Source organism: Bufo bufo, chromosome 1 (assembly GCF_905171765.1).
Source record: "Bufo bufo chromosome 1, aBufBuf1.1, whole genome shotgun sequence".
In the NCBI taxonomy this organism is placed as follows: domain Eukaryota; kingdom Metazoa; phylum Chordata; class Amphibia; order Anura; family Bufonidae; genus Bufo; species Bufo bufo.
In genome coordinates this window covers 99,744,581-99,760,293 of record NC_053389.1, presented here as the reverse complement: position 1 = coordinate 99,760,293, position 15,713 = coordinate 99,744,581, and the positions used below count along the sequence as shown (strand labels likewise).

General features: G+C 44.9%; 1 protein-coding gene across 1 annotated transcript; it reads right to left on the bottom strand.

Annotated features, from left to right (window-relative positions):
* Positions 1–2,422: 2,422 nt before the first annotated feature.
* Positions 2,423–6,069, bottom strand: LOC120990447 (izumo sperm-egg fusion protein 1-like). The gene is made up of 12 exons (XM_040419289.1): positions 5,925–6,069; positions 5,768–5,842; positions 5,556–5,639; positions 5,262–5,282; positions 4,853–4,867; positions 4,676–4,759; positions 4,439–4,486; positions 4,044–4,118; positions 3,772–3,872; positions 3,320–3,461; positions 2,778–2,955; positions 2,423–2,483 (listed from the first exon to the last, which is right to left on the bottom strand). The coding sequence occupies exons 1-12, from the start codon at positions 6,067–6,069 to the stop codon at positions 2,423–2,425; spliced, it is 1,029 nt and encodes a 342-aa protein (XP_040275223.1).
* Between the last annotated feature and the right edge of the window lie 9,644 nt (positions 6,070–15,713).

Sequence of the window (15,713 nt, the reverse complement as noted above, 5' to 3'; positions counted from 1 at the left end):
GCACCGCGCCAAGGTTTCTCAAGTAGCTTGGGGACGTAACACTCACCTACCTGGGCCTATGTGGGCAATACCAGGAGCCAGTGGTCAAATTACAGGAGCATTAGTGACTCCTCCCTCCTCCCATTGCTAGCATGGTCACATGCTGGAGGTAACTGGTGAGTTGTTTGTGAGTCGGCCTCATGCTCCTGTAATTTGCCCACTGGCTCCTGGTATTGCCCACATAGGCCCAGGTAGGTGAGTGTTAGGTCCCCGAGCTACTTGAGAAACCTTGGCGCAGTGCTCGGGCTCAGACATGTCCTACACCGTAGGATATGTTGGCTAATCTCTCAATTTGAAAATCAGTTTGAGGGTTTAGTAAGACCACAGAGTGCACTTGTCTTTGCTATTATTTTGTTATATTGTTATATTGATTTTCTTGGACGCCCAACCAGTGCACTGAAATAGACAGTGCACTGTGTCAAAGAAACGAGTGAGCAAACCAACACATGGGACGCCACGTGGGCCGCCAAACGAAAAGGAACTACACTACTTGACTTAGGGCTCATGCACACGACCGTTGTTTTGCGGTCCGTTTTTCCTGGATCCGTTGTTCCGTATCTATTTTTTTTCTCTGATTTAAGTCCTGTTCCGTTATTCCACAAAACATATCCGTATGGTTTCCTTATGCAATACATTTTTTGCAGATCGGAAACAGTAAGGCCCCTTTCACACGGGCAAGAATTCAGCGCGGGTGCAATGCGTGAGGTGAACACATTGCACCCGCACTGAATCCGGACGAATTCACTTCAATGGGGCTGTTCAGATGAGCGGTGATTTTCACTCATCACTTGTGCGTTGCGTGAAAATCGCAGCATGTTCTATATTCTGCGTTTTTCACGCAAAGCAGGCCCCATAGAAATGAACGGGGATGTGTGAAAATCGCAAGCATCCACATTCACACATGGTTGCTAAGGAGACAAGGGATAAGTTACCAGGGACCCCAATTACTTTATTATTTTCCATTATAACATGGTTATAATGGAAAATAATAGCATTCTTTAATTCTGAATGCTAAGTAAAAGGTCCATTGTGGGGTTAAAAAAAAAAAAATGCAACTCACCTCATCCACTTGATCGCATAGTCGAGCTCGTCGTCTTTCTTCTTCTTCTTGCAGAACCTGGCTGGAAAAGGACCTTCAGTGACGTCATCGCGCTCACAACGTGGTGAGCGCGGTGATGTCAGCACAGGTCCTGCTGAATGAAGATAGAAGGTTCTTCTATCTTCATTCAGCAGGACCGGCGCTGACGTCACCGTGCTCACCACGTGGTGAGCGCGATGACGTCACCGAAGGTCCTTTTCCAGCCAGGTCCTGCAAGAAGAAGAAGAAAGAAGACGAGCTCGACTATGCGACATCCCACATCTTTTTCCCCCAGCAAAGGTCACACCCTAGGCCCTTTAATCTGAGAGGGTCCAAAAGGTCCACATGTCCCATATGAGTAGACCAGTGCTGTACACCACACATGATAGTTCATGGCCCTGTTAGGTATTTTACATTGGAGCCCAGGTGCTTGAAGTTAGTCATCGAGATTAAGGAAGGTTTTCTAATAAAGACATGTTTCCGCTCAGTCAAACCATAAGTTATATGACTATAGATCTTGAAACTGGCGCTGGTGTTAAGAATAACAAGAAGAGACTCCATCCTCCTGATCTATCTCTGAGATAGGCCTCTTTCCCACGGGCGTGTGCGCCCTGTTGCCGTATTGCAGACCGCATATGTGGATCCGCAATACACGGGTGCCCTTCCGTGGGCATTCCTCATCACGGATGCGGACCCATTCACTTCAATGGGTCCGCAAATCCGGAGATGCGGAATGGAAGCACGGAACAGAACCCTATGAAAGCACTACGGAGTGCTTCCGTGGGGTTTCGTCCCGTACTTCCGTTCCGCAAAAAGATAGAACATCATTTTGTGGAACGGCCGGATCGCGGAACCATTCAAGTGAATGGGTCCGCGATCCGCTGCGGACTGTGCTCCTGCATTGCGGCCCGCATTATGCAGGCCGCAGCACGACCACGGGGCGTACACGCCCGTGGGAAAGAGGCCATAGTCTTTGTAGTTCTTATGTGACATATAGGCAGGTAAGGAATGGGAAATGAAATGCTGCAGTCAAGATTTTTTGTATATTTTTATTTTTTTTATTTTTAAGGGAAAAAGGGGAGGGAAGAAAAGGGGAAGGGAAGAGAATTTTTTATTTTTTTGGGAAACATTTTTTTATTTTTATTTTTTCATGGAGGGGGAGTAGGGAGAGAAAGTGAAGGCAGAAATGGGGAAGGGAAGTTTTTTTTTAAAGTTTTTTTGTTTTTGGGGAAGGGTTAAAATTTTCATTTTTTTTTTTTTTTTCCTGGCAGGTGGCAGTACAGGATGGTGCTTGACGGTTCGCCTTCACACTGGCTCATTTTCCAGAGGCTCTCTAGATTTCATTTTCCTCCAGAACATGCAGATGCTGAAAAAAGAAAATCTATCAGTTATTTGATATTTGCTACTTACATGTCAGCTCTGAGTGAAATGTGTGCACAGATCCTCCAATGTTTTTTCTTACATTAGCTGCTTATCAGTCCACTGACATTATAACATGTCTGGCCTTGTAATATGCGCCAAATTTATCATGAAGCGTTCAGTATTGTGATAAATCTGGAGCATCCAGTGACTGCCTGGACTAAGTTTACACTGTGTAATGTGTAATATTTATCTAAAATACTACGCCTGTTCCACAGAGTATCTTATAGATGCTACCTACCATATGCCAGCGATCAGCATGATGGTGACGGAGCCGGCCACAGATATTGCTATGAGGGAAGCATTGTTGTTCTGTAGCTCCTCTAGAAGTGGCGGCTCAGGCGCTGTGATGTCAAGCACATCAGGAAGTGTAGGGCGAGGATGGTATTTTTTTGTCGCCTGTTCCGATTCGCTGATAACTAAATGAAGAAAACAATTACATTATTAGTTAATTCCATGAAGAGAACGATAATGACATTGTAGTGTATCTTATACATGAAAGAACATGAAATATATGTCAGAATATCAGAATCGTCTGCATCATGGAGGCTCAGAAGCACTGTCAAAACCAAAAGTGGCTCCAAAATACAGAAATGGCTAAAATCTTTTCATTATAGGTTTTTTCCTTACAAATACTAATGTAAAATAGCCCCACATTATAGGTGACAATTCAGATTTTCAGAACTAGATCCTTTCTCACTAATTATCACCCACAAGTAGATATGAATCCCGTGTATCTAAGAATTACCACTCAGCATAGTGCCAGTAATAATATGTCCTTACCTGCCACGTTATAGGTGATCTTACTCACTGGCACCTCAGAGTCCAGGATGGTGGTACACGTGTAGCGTCCGGAGTCCCCCATCTGTACGCCCTTGATCACTAGATAGGGCTCCCGGGTGATTTTGGGATTGTGTTCACGAGGCTATAGAAAAAATATGGAGAATTATCAGAGCCTCAGATATCACAACTATTTATAATATAATATTTGTAATTTACATAGTCATATCATTAAGACCAAAATTTAGAAAATTGCTGATGATAATTTGCTGACATGACAGAAAGTCTGATTTTAGACCATATTGAGCAGCCTGGTGATGATATTGGGTGAAAGGACTTTCTGCTAAGTGGTTTTTGAGTAATGAAAGGAATACGTTTGGGAAACGCTGCCTTAACATTATGGTCGTATAACTCAAACTGAACAATCTCCCAATTTTACCCTGCATTGTACTTACCAGGGTGAACACGTTGTTATAGGTGTCCTCCAGCCTTGCGTACCATTCAAAAGTACAGTCCAGAATTAGTTCTTCATATTCTGGGATTTTTATATTTATCTCTAGAAAAACAGGAAAATAAAAGAAGATATTATAGAAGTAATTGTGTAGATATTCTGTCCTACATTTAGGGGTTGTCTCAATAACACGTCTCCTTCTATAAGACCTAATAGGAAATACGGCCATCATAGAGGAGACTGATAGTAACTGGTTATATTCTGCTATCTCCTCACCTCCACAGTTTACAGTCTCTGCCAGGTGAGACTTGTGATCTTTACATGGAGAGCAGGACCGTCCAGTTTTCAGATCTGAGAAAAGAAGAAAGAAATGAAATGTGAGCCGAGCATTAAAGACACTTATAATATTAGAATAAATATGATAATCATGTGCTGGTATCTATCACCCCTCTGTCACCTGCACATGGACAGGATACTGTACAGGCTGCCACAAATCACCCTTCTAGCCTGCTTATGGACTGAATCATATTAATGTAAATATCCTCCTGCTTTGGGAAGTCTGGTGTATACCAGTGACTGGTATATTTAGTGTACGGTGAGGATTTGGGGTCCTATATATTTACTAATGTACTATATGAATGTAGATATAAGAATAGAAACTTCTACTTTACCGAAACATCTGTTGGAGGTGCACAGGCAGCTGCATCTCTCCAAGTAGTCTGTGAAAAGAGGAGACATCATATAATAGTCAGCGAGTGCTGTGTAAAGTGCCTATGTAGTGCTGCTCACCTCTGTATAATAGGCACAGTACCCACAGTTTACACACACTAGTGGGAAAGGTCCATTGGCATGCATTATATAGTGTAATTCTAGTTACTCTGGCCTATGATAAAAATCTTATACTGTACCTTGATTTTTTGGAGGGCCCCCGGCGCAGACAACCTTCTCCTCGGCGCAGGTCTGACAGTTGATGTAGGTTTGCACCATTAATCCTGGGGAAATGCACTTGTGTTATAACCGTCCAATCTTATAGATAATAATAATAATAATGACAAGAAGCTGAATCTGGTATAAAATGTACTTACCACAGCTGTCTGCACCTGAGGAATGGAGAAGAAAGAAGACATTACTGACCGTTCTCATTGTCAGACTCAGAAACCTCTAATCTCTGGGTCTCCTTATTATTACATGATGTCAGTGCCTCTGTGTTCGTCACTTTGTTTTCTAGATTTCCATTGACAGAAATCTCTGAGCCGCCCCAGAACGGTCCGGGCCTCTATAGAACGCAGCAGCTCCTAGTGCAAACATTCCTGGCAGCCAATCAGGTGCTGGCTTTCATATGTCCAGTACAGGGTAGGAGATAACAGCAGTGATCTGATTAGTGGCTGTGGGGATCTCTAGTTTGGGTCTACATTACTATTACTACAAGAGGCCTGTGTGTGTAATACATATATATGTCATATTATAGCAGGTGTTATATCTAGAAGAACTCACCTTGTTTATTTGGACACCTCCCTAAAAGTGAGAAATGAAGAAGAGCAGAATTACTAATAGAGAACAATAGAGAACAGAAATCCCCTGTATATGAGGGCTCTATCTATAACCCTGCAATAATACAAAAGAAAACTGCGCGCATAGCAATTCCCAGTATAGAACATTTTATTACAATCGCTCCCTCCTGTCACTAGGCTGTAGGGAAAGGAAAACAAGTTGAAAACCTCCTCTCTGACAACCTACCAGACACGTAGAAGATAAGTACAATGGTAGACAGAAGAAGATTCCACTTACGTTGGTTTGAGTCCTGGACGATAACCTTGAGCTTTTCTTTGAGTCGCTGGAAATGGAGTCCAATGATGTGAAGAAGCTGGATCTCTAAGATATATAAAGAGGAGAAGAATGAGAGTCCGATCCCCTCATCTATCAGTCTGAGCCCCCAACACACTAATTCCTATTAATAAGAGAAGTAGAATTTCCACCTACGTATAAAATATTGTACTTACCCTTAAAATCTATATCCTGGATGACGTCCACAGATTTTTTATATTCAGACGCAATTTCGGATATAGCATATTTATCTGGAAGGAAAATAATGGTACAATAATTATCTATCTATCTATAGATTATATGAAATGGAGATAATAGTAATAATATAAGTACCCAGTATGCCGACTTCATCCTCAAGGTAGTTCAGGACTTTTTTCTCGGTGACTTTGGCAAACCGCTTGATGTTGACATAGGCTTCTATTGAGTCAATGTCATCGACTTGGCTTTTGATAAAGGTGTTGAATTCTTCCATAGCCATTTTCCCTCTGGAGTCGCATGGTATGCAACAGAGAGACTGTCCGATGAAGACAGATTTTACGAGCAGTAGAAGCCACATGGTCTGGATAGAACCAGACATCTTTAGTAAAATCGCTTCCTGTAGCAAATAATCACTAAGGACGCAAGAGAGCAGAACTGTGTCCCACTGAGAAGACAACAGCACTGCACAGGTTACAGCATCAGCCGCCGGTTAAAAGACAATGTCTTTATGACATCATCAGAATATGCAAATGAGGCTCTGAAACAAGCAATTGGATTGGTGGAAAATGGGATTATGACATCATATGCAAATAATTCTCTGGAACGTGAGATGTTTGAGGGAGTAAATAAGTATGTAACTTAAAAAACATTTTTTTTAAGCCACAACTAATACATATCATGACATTCTTTACAGAATATACATATCAGGCATGGGTAACAGAACATGTACCACCCGTATATTCCACTGTATGATGTTATCGGAATTTGAAAATGAGGCTCTGAAACACAAAAGTTATTGGATTAGTGGAAAATGTAATTGTGTCATCATTATATGAAATATGCAAGTTATGTTTTGCTAGTGTTGGGCAATATACCGGTATCCACAATATAATGCAGTATTAAAAAACGGCAATATGACGATATCATCGTTTCTTAAGTATCGTGGTATTTAACCACCTCAGCCCCCAGTGCTTAAACACCCTGAAAGACCAGGCCACTTTTTACACTTCTGACCTACACTACTTTCACCGTTTATTGCTCGGTCATGCAACTTACCACCCAAATGAATTTTACCTCCTTTTCTTCTCACTAATAGAGCTTTCATTTGGTGGTATTTCATTGCTGCTGACATTTTTACTTTTTTTGTTATTAATCGAAATTTAACGATTTTTTTGCAAAAAAATGACATTTTTCACTTTCAGTTGTAAAATTTTGCAAAAAAAAAACGACATCCATATAGAAATTTTGCTCTAAATTTATAGTTTTACATGTCTTTGATAAAAAAAAAATGTTTGGGTAAAAAAAAATGGTTTGGGTAAAAGTTATAGCGTTTACAAACTATGGTACAAAAATGTGAATTTCCGCTTTTTGAAGCAGCTCTGACTTTCTGAGCACCTGTCATGTTTCCTGAGGTTCTACAATGCCCAGACAGTACAAACACCCCACAAATGACCCCATTTCTGAAAGTACACACCCTAAGGTATTCGCTGATGGGCATAGTGAGTTCATAGAACTTTTTATTTTTTGTCACAAGTTAGCGGAAAATGATGATTTATTTTTTTTTTTTTTCTTACAAAGTCTCATATTCCACTAACTTGTGACAAAAAATAAAAAGTTCTATGAACTCACTATGCCCATCAGCGAATACCTTGGGGTCTCTTCTTTCCAAAATGGGGTCACTTGTGGGGTAGTTATACTGCCCTGGCATTCTAGGGGCCCAAATGTGTGGTAAAGAGTTTGAAATCAAATTCAGTAAAAAATGACCTGTGAAATCCGAAAGGTGCTCTTTGGAATATGGGCCCCTTTGCCCACCTAGGCTGCAAAAAAGTGTCACACATCTGGTATCCCCGTACTCAGGAGAAGTTGAGGAATGTGTTTTGGGGTGTCTTTTTACATATACCCATGCTGGGTGAGATAAATATCTTAGTCAAATGACAACTTTGTATAAAAAAAATGGGAAAAGTTGTCTTTTGCCAAGATATTTCTCTCACCCAGCATGGGTATATATAAAATGACACCCCAAAACACATTCCCCACCTTCTCCTGAGTACGGAGATACCAGATGTGTGACACTTTTTTGCAGCCTAGGTGGGCAAAGGGGCCCATATTCCAAAGAGCACCTTTCGGATTTCACTCATCATTTTTTACAGAATTTGATTTCTAACTCCTTACCACACATTTGGGCCCCTAGAATGCCAGGGCAGTATAACTACCCCACAAGTGACCCCATTTTGGAAAGAAGACACCCCAAGCTATTCCGTGAGGGGCATGGCGAGTTCCTAGAATTTTTATTTTTTGTCACAAGTTAGTGGAAAATGATGATTTTTTTTTTTTTTTTTTTTTTCATACAAAGTCTCATATTCCACTAACTTGTGACAAAAAATAAAAACTTCCATGAACTCACTATGCCCATCAGCGAATACCTTGGGGTCTCTTCTTTCCAAAATGGGGTCACTTGTGGGGTAGTTATACTGCCCTGGCATTCTAGGGGCCCAAATGTGTGGTAAGGAGTTTGAAATCAAATTCTGTAAAAAATGACGAGTGAAATCCGAAAGGTGCTCTTTGGAATATGGGCCCCTTTGCCCACCTAGGCTGCAAAAAAAGTGTCACACATGTGGTATTGCCGTACTCAGGAGAAGTTGAGGAATGTGTTTTGGGGTGTCTTTTTACATATACCCATGCTGGGTGAGATAAATATCTTGGTCAAATGACAACTTTGTATAAAAAAAATGGGAAAAGTTGTCTTTTGCCAAGATATTTCTCTCACCCAGCATGGGTATATATAAAATGACACCCCAAAACACATTCCCCACCTTCTCCTGAGTACGGAGATACCAGATGTGTGACACTTTTTTGCAGCCTAGGTGGGCAAAGGGGCCCATATTCCAAAGAGCACCTTTCGGATTTCACAGGTCATTTTTTACTGAATTTGATTTCAAACTCCTTACCACACATTTGGGCCCCTAGAATGCCAGGGCAGTATAACTACCCCACAAGTGACCCCATTTTGGAAAGAAGAGACCCCAAGGTATTCGCTGATGGGCATAGTGAGTTCATGGAAATTTTTTTTTTTTGTCACAAGTTAGTGGAATAGGAGACTTTGTATGAAAAAAAAAAAAAAAAAAATCATCATTTTCCACTAACTTGTGACAAAAAATAAAAAATTCTAGGAACTTGCCATGCCCCTCACGGAATACCTTGGGGTGTCTTCTTTCCAAAATGGGGTCACTTGTGGGGCAGTTATACTGCCCTGGCATTTTCCAGGGGCCCTAATGTCTGGTAAGTAGGTAAATGACCTGTGAAATCTGAAAGGTGCTCTTTGGAATGTGGGCCCCTTTGCCCAGCTAGGCTGCAAAAAAGTGTCACACATCTGGTATCTCCGTACTCAGGAGAAGGTAAGGAATGTGTTTTGGGGTGTCATTTTACATATACCCATGCTGGGTGAGAGAAATATCTTGGCAAAAGACAACTTTTCCATTTTTTTTATACAAAGTTGGCATTTGACCAAGATATTTATCTCACCCAGCATGGGTATATGTAAAATGACACCCCAAAACATATTCCCCAACTTCTGCTGAATACGGAGATACCACATGTGTGACACTTTTTTGCAGTCTAGGTGGGCAAAGGGGCCCAAATTCCTTTTAGGAGGGCATTTTTAGACATTTGGATACCAGACTTCTTCTCACGCTTTGGGGCCCCTAAAATGCCAGGGCAGTATAAATACCCCACATGTGACCCCATTTTGGAAAGAAGACACCCCAAGGTATTCAATGAGGGGCATGGCGAGTTCATTGAAAAAAAAAAAATTTGTCACAAGTTAGCGGAAATTGATTTTTTGGATTTTGTTCTCACAAAGTCTCCCTTTCCGCTAACTTGGGACAAAAATTTCAATCTTTCATGGACTCAATATGCCCCTCAGCGAATACCTTGGGGTGTCTTCTTTCCAAAATGGTGTTATTTGTGGGGTGTTTGTACTGCCCTGGCATTTGAGGGTCTCCGCAATCATTACATGTATGCCCAGCATTAGGAGTTTCTGCTATTCTCCTTATATTGAGCATACGGGTAATGAGATTATTTTTTTTCCGTTCAGCCTCTGGGCTGAAAGAAAAAAATGAACGGCACAGATTTCTTCATTCGCATCGATCAATGTGGATGAAAAAATCTCTGCCAAAAAAGAAAAAGGAGGGGAAAGGCGTCTGCCAGGACATAGGAGCTCCGCCCAACATCCATACCCACTTCAGCTCGTATGCCCTGGCAAACCAGATTTCTCCATTCACATCAATCGATGTGGATGAATAAATCATTGCCGGGATTTTTTTTTTTATATATACAAAGTGTTTGCCAAAGTATATGAACACCGCCACCTCCTCAGCTCATATGCCTCGGCAAACATATCTTTTACTGCAGAGGAGAAATCTCGTCTTGCAGCGCCGCATACACCGACTTGCGTGTAATCTGACAGCAGCACAATGCTTCTGTCCGAATGCACATCAGTGCTGCAGCTGGTCGATCGGTTGGTCCACCTGGAAGGTAAAAAAAACAAAACAAAAAAGAAAAAACCAGGCCGCAAAGCAATAACTTTATTAACTTTAGAACAGAACATATTAACTTTTTTAAACTTTTTAAACTTTTTTACTTACCGGTAATTTTTTTTTTGTTAGTTTTTTTACCTTTATAGAACAAACCTCTCCTTCCCCATGGGACAATGTGCAAAGCGCAAATCGCCCAAAGATGTGGCGAAGTACGTTATGCACTTTATCCCAGGTGAAAGGAGAGGTTTGCAGCAGCTGAGAGTAAAAGGGCCCTAATAGCCCTGTGTGCCTGTCCTGTGAGATGCAATCCCTATGCTAGGTGTACCTGTGTGTGGTACTTCCGGAAACACTCTCCATAGCATAGGGCAGGGTGGGTCAGCACAGTCAGGACAGAAATAGCGGGTGTCACGCCTTATTCCACTCCTGCTACAGACACGACATCTTTTTCGGGGTGACGGTTGGGTTGAGGTACCAGGAACGACACTGGGGAAATGTCGCTCGTGTAGACGGCTAACTACACTGGGGGATGGGGCCACGGAACCTCCTGGGTAAAGGAGGTTCTCGATGATCTCTTCCTGGAATTTGAGGAAAGATCGTGTTCTCCCAGCCTTACTGTAGAGAACAAAACTATTGTAGAGCGCCAATTGAATTAAATATACAGACACCTTCTTATACCAGCGTCTGGTTCTGCGGGAAACTAAATACGGAGACAACATCTGGTCATTGAAGTCCACCCCTCCCATGAGCGCATTATAGTCGTGGACACAGAGGGGCTTTTCAATGACACGGGTTGCTCGCTCAATTTGGATTGTCGTGTCTGCGTGAATGGAGGAGAGCATGTAAACGTCACGCTTGTCTCTCCATTTCACCGCGAGCAGTTCTTCGTTACACAAGGCAGCCCTCTCCCCCCTTGCAAGACGGGTGGTTACAAGCCGTTGGGGGAAGCCCACGCGACTAGTTCGCGCGGTGCCACAGGCGCAAATCCGTTCTAGAAACAAATGCCTAAAGAGGGCCACACTTGTGTAAAAATTGTCCACATAAAGATGGTACCCCTTGCCGAATAAGGGTGACACCAAGTCCCAGACTGTCTTCCCCACTGCTCCCCAGGTAGTCAGGGCAACCGACCGGCTCCAGGGTCTGATCTTTTCCCTCATAGACACGAAATTTGTGGGTATAGCCTGTGGCCCTTTCACAGAGCTTATACAATTTGACCCCATACCGGGCACGCTTGCTTGGGATGTACTGTTTGAAGCCAAGGCGCCCGGTAAAATGTATTAGGGACTCGTCTACGCAGATGTTTTGCTCGGGGGTATACAAATCTGCAAATTTCTGGTTGAAAATGGTCTATGAGGGGCCGAATTTTGTGGAGCCGGTCAAAAGCTGGGTGGCCTCTGGGACGGGAGGTGGTGTTGTCGCTAAAATGCAGGAAACGGAGGATGGCCTCAAATCGTGCCCTGGACATAGCAGCAGAGAACATGGGCATGTGATGAATCGGGTGCGTTGACCAATATGACCGCAATTCATGCTTTTTTGTCAGGCCCATGTGAGGAGAAGGCCAAAAAAATTTTAATTTCGGAAACTTGGACTGGTTTCCACCGGAAAGGCTGGGCATAAAAGCTTCCCGGGTTGGCGGATATAAATTGTGTGGCATACTGGTTGGTCTCTGCCACGACTAAGTCCAAGAGCTCCGCAGTCAAGAACAGCTCAAAAAATCCCAGGGCCGAACCGATTTGAGCCGTCTCAACCCAAACTCCAGACTGGGCGGTGAAAGGGGGAACTACAGGTGCGGCTGAAGTTGGTGACTGCCAATCAGGGTTTGCCAGCACCTCAGGGATTCTAGGGGCTCTACGGGCCTGTCTTTGCGGTGGCTGCGACGGGGTAACTAGTGCACGTGCCACCGTACCAGCTTCAACTGCCCTTCTGGTGCTCGCCACGTCACCATGTTGTACGGCAGTGCTGGTACTAGGTCCAGGGAGGGCTGCGCTGCTGGTGTATGGCCTCACCACGTGATCCGGCAGCGACAGCCCCACTCTGCTGCTCTTGAAGCGGATCCTGCATAACCTGTGGTCTAGCGACATGGGGCCGGGTACGCCTGGTGCTGCCAGGGACCTCCACCTCCTCGTCCGAACTTTGGGTCAGAGAGCCACTGCTTTCTACAGGTTCATATTCTGACCCGCTAGATTCGTCAGATGAGGGTTCCCACTCCTCATCCGACTGGGTCAGAATCCTGTAGGCCTCTTCAGAAGAATACCCCCTGTTTGACATTTTGGACTACTAAATTTAGGGGTATTCCCTGAGACTACCCAAGAAAAAAAGCAAGCCTGTCTTACAAAGGGGAGGCTAGCGAAGTACCGGAGGCCGCTGCGGTTGATAAAAAATATCAAAACAGATTTTTTTATCGCCGCAGTGCGTGTAAAATGAATGTGCAGTGATCAAAAAATATATATTTTTTGTCACTGCGGTGGGGCGGGCGTGGGTGAACGCACGTGTGGGCGACCGATCAGGCCTGATCGGGCAAACACTGCGTTTTGGGTGGAGGGCGAACTAAAGTGACACTAATACTATTATAGATCTGACCGTGATCAGTTTTGATCACTTACAGATACTATAAAAGTACAAATGCTGATTAGCGATACGCTATTCAGCGAATAAAAAGTGACTGCGGTGCGGTGGGGTGGGCGCTAACTGACGCTAACTACCTAACCAAGGGGCCTAAACTATCCCTAAAACCTAACAGCCAATACTAGTGAAAAAAAAAAAGTGACAGTTTACACTGATCACTTTTTTTCCTTTCACTGGTGATTGACAGGGGCGATCAAAGGGGTGATCAAAGGGTTAATTGGGGTGCAGGGGGGTGATCTGGGGCTAAGGTGTAGTGTTGGTGCTACTCACAGTTCAGTCTGCTCCTGTGCTGGATCCAACCGACGAAAAGGACCAGCACAGGAGCAGAGAAGCCATATAACAGATCATATTTACTAATATGATCTGTTATATGGCTTGTGATTGGATTTTTTAAAAATCGCCAGCCTGCCAGCCAATGATCGTTGCTGGCAGGCTGGTGACAAACTTGTTCTTTAACTTTTGCCGGCCCGCGATGCGCATGCGCGGGCCGGCTTGGAGCGAAATCTCGCGTCTCGCGAGATGACGCGTATATGCGTGACTGTGCGCAGCGCTGCCACCTCCGGAACGCGAATCTGCGTTAGGCGGTCCGGAGGTGGTTAATGACATCATAGCGGTGGCCGCTTCCATTATAGGTAGGTATGGAAGACCTATAATGAAAGCTGGTGGTTAAGGACTGACTCACGTGGTCTTCTCTTAATCTTGAGGCTGGCAAACGTCAGAACGTAGCTGTCTGTGTCACAGTGACATCACCTAGCATATGGGCGCCGCGGCTGACTTCACAGCAACTGCCAGTGCGGAGCTAGGCTGATGCTCTGCCTCACTCCTGCTGCCAGGCTGCTGAGTGGGGCCATCATCTGTCAGTCAATGCCAGGGGCCTTCTAGCTGCTGCCCTCAGCTTCAGCCTGCCTCACTTGTCCACCCAGGCCCTCAGCTGCCCTGGACTGATGGTGGTACATGCTGCCCAAGTAATATACTGTATATTCTCACCAGCCCCCAGTGCCTCTCACCAGCCCCCCGTGCCTCTCAATCAGTCCCCAGTGCCTCTCAATCAGTCCCCAGTGCCTCTCAGTCAGCTCCCAGTGCCTCTCAATCATCTCCCAGTGCCTCTCACCAGCAGCCCCCAGTCAATGCCTCTCCATCAGCCTCCAGTGCCTCTCAATCAGCCCCCAGTGCACCCTCCCCGGTATTAAAATCATTTGTGGGCAGTGCACCCTCCCAGGTTTTAAAATCATTGGTGGGCAGTGCGCCCCCCCCCCCCTCCCCTGTATTAAAATCATTGGTGGGCAGTGCGCCCTCGCCGGTATTAAAATCATTGGAGGGCAGTGCGCCCCCTCCAGTATTATAATCACTGGTGGGCAGTGCAAGCCCTCCCCCCAGCATTAAAATCATTAGTGGGCAGTGCGCCCTCCCCCCCGGTAATAAAATCATTGGTGGGCAGTGCGCCCCCTCCAGTATTATAATCATTGGTGGGAAGTGCAAGCCCTCCCCCCAGTAATAAAATCATTGGTGGGCAGTGCGCCCCCCCCCAGTATTATAATCATTGGTGGGCAGTGCAAGCCCTCCCCCCCAGTATTATAATCATTGTGGGCAGTGCGCCCTCCCCCAACCCCCCCCTCCAACATTGGTGGCAGCAGCAGTTCCAATCGGAGTCCCAGCAGTGTAATGCTGGGGCTCCGATCGATTACCATGGCAGCCAGGACGCTACTGAAGTCCTGGCTGCCATGGTCAGTTAGTCAGCAGAATACTTACATGCGCGGTGGCCGCCGGGCACTCCTTCTTCTTGTAACTTACAGGTCTGTGCGGTGCATTGCTTATGCTTATAGCAATGTGCCGCACAGACCTGTGATGAGTTACAAGAAGGAGGAGCGCCCGGCGGCGACAGCGCATGTAAGTATGCTGCAGAGTAACTGGCCATGGCAGCCAGGATTTCAGTAGCGTCCTGGCTGCCATTACACTGCTGGGACTCCGATCGGAACTGCCGCTGCAACCAATGATGGGGGGGGGATCGGGGAGGGGGTAAGGCCGCATCCTCAGCAGGCGGACCGGGCCCAGTGGCGCTGCTATAGCGATACTGCCCGCTGCCACATCTATCTCTCCTGGAGGGGGCCCCATGGGCCCCTCTGACTTAGGGGTCCGGTCGCAATTGCGACCCCTATAGCTACGCCACTGTGTATATTATGTATATGTACTGCAATGTGATGTTCCAATATCTGCACTGTATACTCGTGCATCACATTACTAGTACATCACATAACATGTTACATGTTATATATTACACATATAAGGCCACTGCATTTGCAGATATTGATGAGCTATATTCATGATGGGTCATCAATATCAGATCGGTGGGGGTCTGAATCTGATTAGCTGATTCATGCAGCCACTGCTCCAGAAATTATACTGTGTACGGAGCACAGCACAGCTCTGTGTATGGTATAGCGGCCATGCATTTGCACTGAAGCTCAACTCCTATTTAAGGGAATGACAGCTGAATGTCATGGATGAGATTTGCAGATAGCTGGAACTTATAAATAAACGAGCAACTGGCTTGATCCCACACTAAGGAGCTATTAGGTGAGCCCTATAAAACCCTAACAGCTCTCCCTGACTGCTATGCACATACAAGGGTCTCGATGGTAGACGATTGCATGCCCACGTACCTAAGCCTGTGTGACACCTGAAAACCCTATAATAGTGAGGGAGTCAGGGTCACCTAGAATCAAGCCAGCAAGCAAACACAATAAAGTAAAGGACTTATCTGAGCAAA

What these genes read in the sequence shown, in the direction of transcription:
- LOC120990447 (XM_040419289.1), bottom strand. Translation starts at nt 6,069, where the DNA reads ATGGCTATGGAAGAATTCAACACCTTTATCAAAAGCCAAGTCGATGAC. An exon ending in CCAGGATATAGATTTTAAGG is followed by an intron (nt 5,640 to 5,767) that starts GTAAGTACAATA and finishes TATATATCTTAG; the next exon opens with AGATCCAGCTTCTTCACATC. An exon ending in ATGCTGATCGCTGGCATATG is followed by an intron (nt 2,484 to 2,777) that starts GTAGGTAGCATC and finishes TTCTTTTTTCAG; the next exon opens with CATCTGCATGTTCTGGAGGA.